General features: G+C 43.7%; 1 protein-coding gene across 4 annotated transcripts in view; it reads right to left on the bottom strand.

Moving 5' to 3' along the window:
• myo1b (myosin IB) overlaps nt 1-13,867 on the bottom strand; it is a 52,351-nt gene extending 38,484 nt beyond the window's left edge. The window contains exons 1-3 of one of the 4 annotated variants that reach the window (XM_039599957.1): nt 13,519-13,867; nt 6,148-6,294; nt 2,227-2,342 (exon numbers count right to left, since the gene is read on the bottom strand). In XM_039599957.1, the coding sequence (XP_039455891.1) occupies nt 2,227-2,342; nt 6,148-6,273 (242 nt within the window). In that variant the 5' untranslated portion in view covers nt 6,274-6,294; nt 13,519-13,867. The remainder of the gene's footprint in view (nt 1-2,226; nt 2,343-6,147; nt 6,295-13,518) is intronic. The other 3 variants (XM_039599958.1, XM_039599960.1, XM_031730031.2) reach the window with 3 other exon arrangements.
• Nucleotides 13,868-14,089: the final 222 nt, after the last annotated feature.

Raw genomic sequence — 14,089 nt, 5'->3', positions numbered from 1 at the left:
TAGCTTAATTAAAGCTCAACACTGAAGGACGTCAGACCTGACCAGTCAGTGTGCTAATATTCCTGCACAGGCAAAATAAGTTACCAAAAACAGGAACTTGTGTTTTAAAATTGGAAACGCTGCAGAGAACCGAGAGTCATCTTTATCTAAAAATATTAGCCGGACACTCGGTTCTGCAGAGTCCATAAATATCGTGCATTCGAGAAGGAAAAACTAAACAAAGCTACAAAGCAAATCATGATACGCGCTCATACCGGCTCGACCTTCTGCCTCTCTGGTAATGCTAATGCTAAGCACACTTTATTACACCCATTTTATTACACCCATTTTTCCCGCTCCGCTCCGGCCTCGACTGCACAGCTACATCACAGCAGAGTCCCGATCGACGCTTAAAAACAATAAAAACAAAACAAGAAGCAGACTGAGTGGACGCGGCGTGCCGAGTGTGTCATCAGCTCTTCAAAAACAATAGGCGACTCCTGTGACTGTAGAGGATTTCCTTTGTGTTTGTGAAACACTGCCCTGCTTTGAATACCAGTCAAGTCAAATCTATTCAAATAACAACATTCAAATGAATTTCTAAACCACAGCTATCCATCGAGCCCATTTTTCATCTTTTCTGTATGTAAAAGGGGAAAAATAACGCTGCTGTTGTTGAACTAATGTCAGTGTGGGAAACATTCAGCTGCAAGATGGACAGAAGTAAATGAAGCCACACGCGTCACATGACCCAGAGATTAAACTGACCTCCTGAGGTTTTAGTACATTTACATACATTTTGTAAAATTTCTGTCCAGTACTGGTCGGCCGGGCCGATGCATGTGACCACATTGAGGGTTTAATATTACAGGAGATCGATGCTGCGCTGCAAAGCCGAGTCCAGATGGTCCGACTCGAGGATTAACATCAATTTATGAAGCATGTTGACACAATCTGCCTTTGACTGGCTTTTGAGCTCTTCTTAAAGAGTCTGTCCCATTAAAGAGGGTACGATCTTTAGTGAGCAGTTATCCATACGTTGTATTATTCTTCCTCCCTCTGCAGGGATGCACGCTTTGATGCTTTTTGCAGAGCATGAAAAGTAAAGCTTGTAGCAGAGCCTCTTTCTGGGGCTTCTGCCTGCTGAATATCACACATTTTCTAATTTATCATGAACCTTTTGACCTACAGAGTCACAGGCTTATAATCATTATTCCAGTTTTCAGGAAGATGAGTTGAAACCATGCATTTTTCTCAAACATGCACAGCTGTCTTTTAAAGCAATAAACCCTTTCAGTTCATATCAGCAGTGCAAACGGTCTGCTGTTCAGCCCTAAATGATCCAGTAAAAATGCAGTTAAGAGATTATTTTGAAAATTCTTGTCTGCTGCCAAAAATCAGTGTTGTTATTTCTAATGCTCTGATAATCATTCTGGCCATTTATATTTCTGGCTCCTTTCACAGTTTGACCGTGAGACTCACAGCTCTGATTATGATTTCCATCTTTGACATCTTTCAAAATAATCACAGAAGCAAACAGGGGAAAGTCTATCATAAAAGGGCTGAAGGGCAGTCAAAGTGGAACTCAACAAAGAAAATGTTAAAGACAAAAGTCGACAGCAGGATTTCTTGAGCCTCTTTGTGTGCGGTGAGAGGAGAGAGACGTGACAGGCACTGACCAGCGAACAGAAGGGTGGAAAGCAGCTTGAAACTGTGTCATGTTGGCTCTGGCTGTAAAGTAAAGCCAAAGAGTTTGCTTTTGTCTGCAGGGAGTATGTCTGCTCTGGGACGAGAGCACTCTCGCTCTTCCAGTCGGAGTCTCTGAGGGCTTCTGCCGCAGCCCAGAGACACAGCGGGCTAATTGACGAGTGCTGAGCTTTGTTTTGTCTTGGCACAGTCGCAGCAGTGCTGACTTAATGTTGCCAGCGGACAGATGGCATGCCACGGCACTGAATGGCCAGCACTCTCCATACACTAGTTAGGGTCCCTCTGATCCCAGCACCCCCACCTCCTCCATCCATCCCACTGCATTAGTCACTGGGTCCAAACCGATAATCTGTAGAGAGCTTCTCAATACCCCAACTTCAAGAGACAGATGACAGTTTCTTCTCACCACATCAAGGCTAACAAAGCCTCAAAACAGTGAAACGTGTCCTCACGGGTCCTTTTGTCAAACCAAATCTAACCTCACTCCATTTCCATTTATACACTCGCCGGGTGTGAAGAGGACCTGAGAGCTGGACTCACATGTGTGGACTTAATTCGTAGAAGTTCCTGTTGCGATACTCCTCTACTTTCTCTGGTGTGTAGATGGGCAGAGACCTGTAAGGGTTCATGGAGATCACCACGCTGCCAATGTATGTCTGAGGGAAGAAGGAGAGACAGAAAGCATTAGCACCAATCCACAGGTTACTTTCTCAGTCTCCACAGTTTAACGCCTCCGTGCAGTCGGACAGTCTCTGAATTAAAGGGACGGGAATTCTGCTAATGTCAGCTTTTCCCAGACAGGTATTCTTAATGAAAGCACGTGACGTCTGAAGTAAAACTGAAGACGTGTGAAAACAAGGAGAAAAAAAAGCCTGTGGGCTGAGCAGAGTCATTTAGCTTTAGTGCCCATGCTGCCATACAAGACAAGCCTGGAACAGCTGCTGGGGACAAACAAAGTCCAGATAAAACAGAAAATTCCAGCTCAGATATTACAAACACATCAGTTACCTAATATCAAAGGAAAATGCAAGAACGTCCAACCGCAGTCATTTTTATTAAATCAAAGAAAATCAGTGTTTTATATAAAATGGAACAAATTCATGTAACATCCAAACAAGTCCAACAAATCACACTCGTCAGAAATGTCTCAAAGTGAACACAACCGGCTATCATCTTCATCATCATCCTCCTACACGGCAAACAGAACCCAGAGAGCCCTTTCAAGCATCAACCTGAAACATTTTCTTTGCTCTCTATGGTAATGGCTGTTGCATAAGCCACTCTGACGAGAGTGGAGCACGGCCTTCCCTGTGGCAGCACCGCAGCCTCCCACTGCCTCTCGTTCAATAACACACCAGAGGCGGCACGAGTGCAGAGGATGTGCACAGAGGCAACGAGAGCTGCAAATGTAAACAAAGTGTCACGTGTTCTGACCAAAAGCAGAACATGCACAAAAAAGAGAAGCATTAAAAATCTGAAACTTTTTTCCCCACTCGGCCTTTTCAAATCATTAAATAAATCACAACTTGAGAGGAACTTCATGCTTTCTCGTGGTTCAGCTCACACATCAGAAGATTTACGGAGGAGCTTTGAACTGATGGGACTAAAAGTTCCCATCACCCCACAGTGTCTGCTGTGTTTGTCCTGGGATGAACAGCAGGGCATTTGCTCCTACGTAGTTTCCTTTTTATAAATACTAAGACCTCGAGGAAGCCAAAAACATTCACGTTCCTCCTCAACACGAAGCTTTGTTTCATTATTTTGGAGAACTATTCTGACATTTGCTGAAAACCTTTTTTCCAGCTGTACTTTGCTGAAGATGCTTTTTTACTTTCAGGCAACAGTTTGTTTCTTTAACATCGTCATGCTGAAACCCTCCGTCAGCCTTCTGGAGACTGGGAGTCGTCATGTCAGCCACTCATGGTGCCTTCTGTGGCATGTCCCCAACTATATCCCCTTAGCATAACACTCCCTCCTCCATTGCTACAAGTGGGAGTACTGGCCTGGGTTGGCCAACATGCTGGACCTCCATCTCTTTCTCATCTGATTGAACACAGCACGCTGCACATCAGGTTTCTTTTTGTGTGCTTTTGGAAAAGTTTTATCTCGTATGTTTGTGCCAAAGATCAAGCAAGATTTGATTCTTTTGTGTTATGCGATGTCCTTCACACTGCATGAGCTGTCACAGAAACCGTGATTTCCTCTAATGACGCCTGTGCCAATTCTGAGGCTCTGACTCGTCTGATTTTCAGAGCTAGATTGTGTGGGTAGCTCGCCATCTGTAACGTCTTTTCAGAAGGATGAAAAATGCAGCTCTGATTAGCGGGACAACGGTGTGCTCTATACCTCCTGATTACTGTCGTACCTGAGCCCGTGATGATTTTCAGTTGGTAGCACATCTTCCTGCATCTTTTCCATCTTTTGATGTCTCTGACAATCCTTTTCAAAGCCAAGCTGCGATGCAGAAATGCACAGGCCTGGCGTTCGCAGGTCAGGTTTATAACCACATCGATCCATTAGGCAAACTAGAACTCGCAGGCTTAATGATCGCAGGGTTTCTACTTTCTAGGCGTGGCTGTAGCTCAGGAGGCAATCGGAAGGTTGGTGGTTCGATCCCTGCTCCAATCTGCATGCCTGCATATTTTTTATATTTATATACTTTGTTTGGTGTTCTTCATGAGATGAAGAAGGTAGAATCAATCAAGAGACTGTAGAAATTTCTTTATGAATAAATCCACGTGCAAGGAAAAGACGACATCACATCTAATAAAGTCATAGTTAATGGTTATATTTTAATCTTTGACAAACTATGAAAGTCTTAACGGTTCCTCTGAGCCACACAATAACGGGGACATTTTGATTTTCCACAGTTACAGATGCATGATGTGCTGTCCCTCAGACAAAGCCATGTTTCTTCTGCTATGAGCTGTCATATGATAGTTTGGTGTGGGGGATGGGCCATTTGTAAGGAATGATGCCACATGAGGGAAAATACATTTGCAAGCAAGGACTGCACACCGCAGATTTATTGGGTAAGTATAGGTTTTAGTGCTTCTCATGGTCATTGCTCTTGAGGTGCAGCTTTAGCAGATTTAGGGCTATGTGATTTACCTTTCCATAAACAGTCTATTTTTATATGCAATCCAGGCTAATATTGCATATATAAAGTGGGTTTAACTGCTATAGCCACATCATTTAGGTAAGCACCACACAGGGAAAAAAACCCTGAGTTTATGGTTTCAAAATGTCACCACAAAGGTATTCATCTTCAGATCTATTCAGAAAAATTACAGTAACTTTTTTAATCTAATTATTTTGCAGATCAGAAGATTAGTGGACAAAGCATTTAAAGGTTGGGGTGGCGGCGATATCTACTGAACTTTCAACAGTTTCCAAATTTCATTTTTAACTGAATTCTATTTTTTCTGACTCGGTACTGTAGTTCAACCACTGTTTGTTAATAACTACCGATGTAACTACTTTTTCACATTAAGCAACTTAATGACGATCACTGACAGCCGGTCATTACTTTCTTCATTCATCTCAGGTTTGAGTTTCTCTTCACAGCTCTTTAATTTCACAGGCAGCTAACTGCACTCGTGGTGTCACAGCTCGACTCAGTCTTACACACCGGTAAATAAAACACATTTAGATCAAAAAGTGCACAACATCTAATCAAAGTCATTGAATCAGCTCGTCTACAGTAAACTAAAAGACGTCTCAGTGTTAATGGATGAATAACAGAGGGAAGAACACAAAGACAGAAACAGCACCTGCTGGTTGATCCTCAGCTTATCAGCGTGAGGCAGTACCTTGTATTTACCCAGGACGTCCTCACAGCTCTTCTGTTTTGTTTTTAAGTTAAACTCCAAGCAGGGAAAGAATGTGAAGAAAACAAACAAACAAACAAACAAACCAAAACAGGGACCTTCCAACTTCTTCACGACTGAAAGAGCTGAATAAAAAAAATTGAGAATAACCAGACATATTCTTTACACTGAACATGGCCGCCATCCTACAAAGTAGGAGGATCGATGCCACAACATAAAGCCAAGAACCAATTGTCTGATACGGGGAATACACTTCAACAATCCCCTTCTTCTACACATAAGTAGTCAGCTAGACTGCCGGGCCTTCCTTCCTCCTAAGCTCTGGATTTCATGCCTCATTTGAGGGCACCGACTACATTCCTGCGTGATTTGATTTATTGATTGGTTTCTTACTGCGGTCTCTGTTTCTGTACTACTTGTATAGCCAACACTGAAATAAGTGAAGGATGGGAGGAACAATAGAGTTACGAAAAGTATCTGTGCATTTCCTAAGAGAAGCCTTCTGTAGTGTTCAGAGCGAGAGAGTGAAACACTACAGTGTTGTTGCTCTGCTACAGAGCCCGTCTTTTTCTCCATGTTATCTGAAGTCAGTGTTATTAAGCCCTGTTAATGTAGAAAGCAGCAGACTTACATAGATTTCACTGTGGTCAAAGCGCTTCTTCAGGTTGTCAAGGAAGGAGTCTTCAGAGAGGGGCTCTAGGAGGACCATGTCACCGACCCCAATCATATTGTCTAGAAGTGACGTCTTCACCTCCATCTTGGCTGTAGTCGTCCCCCCCTGCATGGATATAAGAAGGAAACATACATTAGAGACTCATTTAGAAAAGGTGTAAGCCTGTGGAGTAATCCTAGTGGGCCTTTATATTGTAAAGTGTGCACGAAGCACAGAACTGCATGTTTTATAAGAAAAAGCACTGAAAGGTACAAAAAATGCATCAGTCTTGTGGCTCCTATTACATCCTTATTTTGTCTTTGTGTGCATCATGTATGAGGCTTCCAGCAAACTCTTCAGAGGCGTCCTCTCATTAGAAAACAAACAGTCCTAAACTTAGCCAATGTAAATAAACTCAGTGCAGGGGTACACATGTGTGGAAGGCAAGAGTTTGCCTCCAGAGGCGGAGCGGGGCCTTTTGATTGGCTAATAGGTCTCTCCTTCTCCCCTGTGGCATGCGAGAATGTCCCATAGAAACTTACATAACTAAGCAACTTTGGCCCTGACTTGTGGGTGTCTGCTCAGCTGGAGTCTCCTTCTGTTTCGGGGTTTCGTACAAGTCTCATGAAAAGCATAAACTCCACTGGAGAATTGTACTTTTTTCCTGTGCTGCTTTGCTTGTTGCGATATAATATTCAGGGCTGGAAAAGAATCCCGGCTGTGACAAAGACAGTGCTGCAGCTGGCAGTTTTCAGTCCAGTCTCCTTTGGGAGAGTAATCCCAACGCCATAGGGCTGGAGATAAAAGAGGGGCCTAGGATGCATTCAGGGCTTTGCTGCACCAAAAACCTAATGTCTGCTGTTGTGACAGACAGCCCACACAAGACCAATAGATGAGGCCATGCAGTCGTCTATTGTTCGCTGGTAGCACAGACGTCTCTTTCTGAATAGTCAGAATGGATGCTGCTCTGAAGCAAATGAAAATATGACAGGAGTAGAATGCACTGTGATGTTTTAGACAGCATTGGGAATGAATGAAGTGTTGTGGGTGGCAATCAGAAGCAGCCCGAAAACGAGGCGACGTCTGACACTCAAAACATGGAAACAATATCGTTGTGCCTCACGGACACAGACACATCTTCAACCGTGGATCCGAGGGCTAATACGTGACTGGAAACTGTTGGACGTGCGGAAAAGGAAGGGGCAGATATTTCACCAAAAAAAGAAGGAAAAAAAGATTTTTCAGCTGTCAAACCGACTTTTAGCTGCAGCGTAAGAACAGCACGACTTTCTGGAAAAAAACTGGAGACTTCTATTTCACTTTTTCCCTGGCTTGTGTTCCCCCGCAGGGCACACTATTATTGGCCCATAAAGAAGTTGCCCAGTTCTTAGCAGCAGGCAGGAGTCAGTTTCCAGCAGCACTCGCTCTCACACTCAGCATGGAGACAACTTTTAAAGACTGAAAAGAAAAAAAATGATGATGGATGAGAAATTATTCAGGAAACCAACCAAGACATTTGAAATGTCTCTAATGATGTCATCAACCCCATCTCGGTTTAGAAGGCTCCAGTATGGGGAGAAATATGTGATTACTTAAGTATATATATTTCAGAAGTAGGTTACTTCCTCTTGGCCTGATGGCCTGGTGCCAAAGCAGCCTCAGTGATGGCTCAAGTCGACCAGCTGCTCGGGTGGTTCGCAGCGCACTTTAAAAATATAATTACTTGCTTTTGAAACAGTTGCTAAATTCTTTGGAGGCATGAAAAACAGCAGTCAGTTGTTCTGTGATCTCAGCCCATATGCTGCTTATATGTAGGACTTTATAATGCAGCCGCTCTGCTGCAGCACTCAGTGCTTTTTAAATCAATAAATATCATTTTGGATAATTTCCACATTTCAGAGAGGAGCAGGCCTTCCTAAAGCCTGCACGTGTAAATAAACCAAAGTTTACAAAACACCTAATAGCTCCTTTCTAATTACTGAACATCCAGAGCATTGGGGATTTTGCACTAGCCTGCAACAATCAATATTAGTCAAACCAATTACACCAAACCAGTTAAATACTCATCTACTGCAAACTGATTGCCCAGTCAGTCATGGCAGTGAGTGCAAAGCCACGCCACACTGAAAGTCTGCTATTAAACAAGAGTGTTTAAAGCAGGGAGCTTATTCGTTCTGAGCAAAAGCAGATGCTGACGCCTCAAGTTGACCTGGGAGATAATGCTGCCTGAGTGCCAAAAAGGTGGCATCTGTCTGCATCTTGGACATCCTCGTCCCCTCTGCTGATAACCCACTACCCCACATTTAGAAGTAGCTTCCAGGCAGCCAGTGACAAAAATCCCATTAATGGGAATTACTGCCTGCTGCTAAATGTTGTACTAGATCCAAAAGAGGGAGAATGAGAGAAAACCTGACAGCTTTGATTAAACTCTCGGGATTATCCTTACTGCTGTGTGGGAGAGAAATGGGGGATATAACTTATAACATCTATACTGATAAACACGAAAAACACTGACTTTTGGTGTTTATCACAGATAAAGGGCAAAAAAAAAGATTTTTTAAATTCTGGTTGATATAAACAACACACTGATTTAATCAGCCTAAACCTGAATGACCTCGTATTAACCTCTGGCAATTTCCTCGGAGTAACCGGATTAGTAGTGCCCCGCTTTGTCACTCTCCCTCTCTCTCTGGTGCTTTTTGAATTTTGCATGTTTAGGAGGTAAGCATCAAATGCCCCGGTATGGTTTAGCTGTCATTAATCTCAAATCTAGATCAGCAATGCAGCAGGGCTGTATGTTGCACAGTCACCTTTACTGAGCGCGCTCACACTGGCACAGCGCCTGTGTCATTACACATCATTTAAATTTGGCGTATTAAACCAAAAACATCAAAAAATTAAAGTGTCCCGCGGTTGGAGCTCAGTGAGGACGTTACTGCAGATGTAACACGAGGACTTTGGGTGATTTGCTAATCAAAGCCTAATAACCACTTTTTACTCAAACTTCTCGGGACGGCTATGTTTCATGACTCAGCATCAGCTGTCGGTGACGTGCTGCAGACTCAAAGCCGTCCAGCAGCACTGCCTTAACCCCTGCTTGTTAACACAGCATGAAGCTCGATGTGCAGAGCAGAGAGCACACCCACGACTCCAGGCCCGCCTCTGACACGCAGCACAACTCACAGAATCAATTTCTAAATCAGAATTTGAATCTACAAGTCCATCAGATTAAAGTGCTGTACTAAGAACGAGCAAAGTTTCTGTACAGAAAAATAAAACACACACGTGAGAGATTTTATCATCTGAAATCTGATAGTAATGGATGTGCTGGACCCGGGATTTCAATGCATGCCGCAGCAATAATATGAGATATGCTCTACTTTGTGCCTCTGACACTGACCTAGATTTCTCAGCCAGATCACACTATGGGGGAAACAGGAATACAAAAATCACTATTAAACGTACATTTAATATTTACAGGCCCTACGCTCTGATGTTTTTTCTGCCCTTCAGCGAGAAAAACGAGTCCAAACAAAGGTCAACAGCCGTGCAGGCACTCACAGGCATGCAAAACACAAATAGTGACAATACTGGAGACACAGTGGAGCCAGTGAACTCGCTGCTGAGAAACCTGTAACGGTTTTGAAAATGTCAGTACTTTCAGGACAGTCGACCAATTAGGCTCTGAATTTGTAACACATTGTGTCCTCTGATATAATCGCAGACACGGGTCTCGTGACGCTGCCTTTGGAGCAATTGTTTGGGAATAGAGTGGCATTGAACAGATGATAATAAACATCCATTATGCAGCATAATACTCTGTAAAATTTCCCGCAGATCAGTCTAGCTTTGTCACGGGACAGAAAAGTCACAGCATCTCACGCTGCTGGCACTGATGGAGATTAAAGCCCTCCCTAATGGAGCAGCAGTGTGGCGTGGGGCAGTGCCAGAGAGCAGGGCAGGACAATACAGCGAGGGCAGAGGTTTACAGGAGCTCAACACAAGCAGCTGCCTGGAAACTGAACTGGAATTCCTGGGTCCCCAACACTCCAGGTGCAGATCTGTGTGAGGAAAGCTCGGCACAAGGACGGTCCATAGCCACTGTGACAGCACAGACGCTGAAACTGAATCTTACACTAGATGATGGCCATAAACAGGAGAAAGATCTCACATAAACGTGACCCCATTAGCTCCGAACGCACAATCCAGGTCCGTCAAACATGAACCTGCAGCACACACACAAATGCTGTTCTTTATTTACAATACAGCCCAAAGTGCAGGCAGACGTGAGGACGTTTAGTCAGGCAAGAAGCCGGCCTGTATCTGGAAATCAAGATGGCAAAGTATTACACAAGCATATTTACTCCACAAATCCTGAGAAGTGGAGGAGTCAGCTTCTTCTTATGAGTAATGGGGCTTTACATGTTCATGACACAAGCAGCCAAAGTTCTGGTAATACCATGAAAGACTTCCTGAAGTTGGGTTTTGCGTTAATTTGCTGTGATCTCAGCCTCACTGAAATGTTCTTTCTGTTGTCCGTGCATCGTGTTGTACTTAAAGTTATTTAAATAAGTCTCTGCAGCTTGCACTGCTTCCAAACTTCCCAACGAACCATCTGCAAGTTTGGAAGCTCAGCTCTTTTATTAATGAGACAATACGCTCACACAGCTTAAAAAGAAGTATCGGCAACATTCGCCGTGAGGTCGGGAGTGTCTGGAAATCATTATTCATTTTTATTCCAACAGAGAAGCTAAAATAAAAGTAAATGGTGCAGATAATAAGCTCCGATAGAGGACTTTATTCAGTAGTTTCTGCTCCTTCAAAAGGTCAGCGCTGCCAGAGCTCGGTGTGACTCTCACACAGTGCACTGACCAGGTGAACCGGACCAGCCTTTACAGACGATTTCAAATTTCATCACAAGAAAAATGGCAGTTACAACCGAACTAAACAACACAGAGCACTGGAATCCTAACTTTATCCACTCTGTGCTGTGTTTAGTTGTGCTTAGTGCCAACATGACTGTGCAAGGACAATAAAAAGTTATCTTATCTTATGATGGAGCAGATTTAAAGAAAAACTCTTTTAAAGATTTTCTACTTTTTGCATTTATTGTGATCAACTACTATTACTTTATCATCAGGGTTAAACATGAGCATGAGCACTGAATCAGTATTGAAATAAGCACTTACTGGCATTAAATAAAAGCACACAGGAGAACAGTGACACTTTCATATACCGTCCTACAGGCTGCTCTGAGTTAGCTGCTTTAGTGTTGTCTGCTTCGCCTTTATAATAAGAGAATGGGGAAAGCAGCTGCAGCGGACTTGATGAAGCAGTGAGAGAAATAAAAACGTATGGCATTATTACTCTGGCTCCTCTGGGAAACTGAGGAAGTGAAGTTTAAGCCGCGAAGTCAAATGGGTGGAAAGTTTTCAGAGTTGCACGGCACTGAGAAAAGTTCTTTGTTAGGACAGTAAATTCAAGATGAAGTGTGAAAGAAAAAAACTCCCCACCTAAAGCAAAACTGGGAGAAAAATCACAATGGGCTTCCAATTTGTCACCATGCTGATGAGGCCGTGAACTGGATGTGGAACTTTATCTGAAAGTTTGAAGCATTAAAACACCCCCCCCGCCGCACGAGAGGCTGCTGAAGGCAGCGGAGCATGCAGGCCTCCGTCTATCACAGCTGATGCATGGTTAACACAAGCACACGCCACACTACACCGGGTTACACAGGCAGGGAAGTGTAAACACCATTCATTACCATGGCACTGGCTGGGGGACTTTGAACTGCCATCCATTCTGCATTAGGCCACAGCATCCCGCCCCACAGTGTTCATAAAGAGGCTTTTGGCACATGTTAAAAAACTGTGGCAACTTGATGCAAGCTGCCCAACAAGCTCACGCTGAGCAGAGCTACTCCAATGGCCGACACGCAGCTCTCGTCCAGCTGAGCTAAACGGTTGTTACTTTTCTTTCCAGGAGTCTTTCTTACAGCTCTAAAGGCTTACCACACACTACCTCTCACAGTCCGCTTACATCACTGTTTGTTTGATCAGTGCGGGTAATAAAGTTCCCATCTGGTTTCCCAACTGAGAATCTGGCCAAAAGAGGTGGGACATATTTGTGGCAACCCACAAAGGGAAAGATACCAACTTTTTTTTCTTCTTCTTCTTCTTCTTTTTAAAGGTCTTATCTGATCCTCTTGGGACACCAAGTTCACCAGTGGATTTAGGAGTTGGGGGGGGGAAGAAAAGACGGGAATTAAAAACAACTTTGCATCAAAGGCAGTGAAGCAACAGTTGCTCATTGTTTGGACTTGACTGTTCCATTAACACTCATTTCCAGCTTCTGTGGCACTGAACACTATATTTACAGATGTGCTAAGGGAAGCAGTACCCCAAGCAGCTTTTCCCCCCCGACAGCAACTGGTTTTTGCTTCCTATGAGGTATTTCACTTCTACGAGTTCCAGGCTGGTTCCCAACCCACAGCAGACTCCGGCACAAAACGAACACTTTGTCCAGGGGGAACTTTGGGATGTTCCTCAGAGACGACTTTTATCCATGCTGAGCAGAAATGTATTCCACTCAGCAACATTATGATCTCTTAAAACCGGGGGCGCACTGAGGGCTAAGCCCACCTTCACCCACTTTATCCAGGATTTAATCTCACATTGATCCGTCCCTGTATACCTTTAATCCAGGTATTTCCACAGATCATAGTGCGGGGCAATGCAAGGATATTTTAATGGAAAAAAAAAAAAAAAACTTTAAATGACTCCAGTGTTTCATCGTCCCCTGCATGAGTAATTAAATCTGCCATTTCACACACAGAGCTGAGCGTTTGGTGACAGCAGCACCTGAAAACGCTCGTTTGGAGCTCGCTGTCCTCTGGTTCAGGGTCTGCAGTGGGTTTCTGGCTCCGCTCAGCCACAAAGACGGTTCTTGCCCGCAGATGTAGGCAATTAGCGACAACGGTTTTCAGGAATACTGCTGAATGAGCCGCGGTTTGCAGCAAGAAAGAGACATTAAACTAGATCCTCCCTGCGCTTTCTCTTCCAAGTCTCTCATAAAAAAAAGTAAGCAAAACACACACAAAAAAAAATAAATATATATATATATATATATATATATATATATATATATATATATATATATATATATATATATATATATATATTTATTTATCCCCAACCCCCTCCTGTACGAAGAAGGAGGAATGAATGAGTTGGGAAGCAGGCGATCTAAAGAAATGAAAAGTTAACTTTTGAAGAGTTTCCGAAAATGTAACAGCGATAAACCAGAGCCAACGGAGAAGAAAAGAAGCTTTACACTTCCAGAACAACTTACCGCTTTATCTCTGTGGAAGTTGCTCCCTCTTGTCCTAAATCCACTCTACGGACAAGAAAAAAAAGATATGATCCCGGGATGATTCTCCAAGTCTGGAGAGGCTCCTGAAGCCCTTCCCTGCTGTCTTTAGGTTAACTGGTGTCTGCCTGTGCCGGATGAGGCTGGAAGAGGCTCTCATCCGAATCTCAGCACTTTGAATGGAGCTCTGATGGACTTCAGAGCGCAGAAACTGCCGGGCGTAGGGAGTGGCTGGAGAGGCGGCTCTGGGCTAGTCAGCTCGTCCAGTCAGTCCCCTAATCACCTCCAGCGCTGGGAGGTGGTGCCTTTAGGTGTCGTCGGAAACAATGCCACTTCATCTTTTGTCCCCACACATAATAGTTTAACAAAACATCCAAGTCAGAAAGCAAACAGCGAGCTGCTTCCTCCTCATATTTACTAACTAAACATTCAGGGAACATGAGCTGTTTTAACTGCTCCATGGCTCCTGTGCGGAAAAAAGAGGCGGTTTGCTGCAGCGACTTTGAGCGTTGGGAGGATTAAAAAAAGTAAACTGGACTTTGATTCTTTAAAA

Source organism: Oreochromis aureus, linkage group 16, assembly GCF_013358895.1.
Source record: "Oreochromis aureus strain Israel breed Guangdong linkage group 16, ZZ_aureus, whole genome shotgun sequence".
Classification (NCBI taxonomy): Eukaryota; Metazoa; Chordata; class Actinopteri; order Cichliformes; family Cichlidae; genus Oreochromis; species Oreochromis aureus.
The sequence above is the reverse complement of the archived record's forward strand: the minus strand, read 5'-3'. Positions and strand labels throughout refer to the sequence as shown.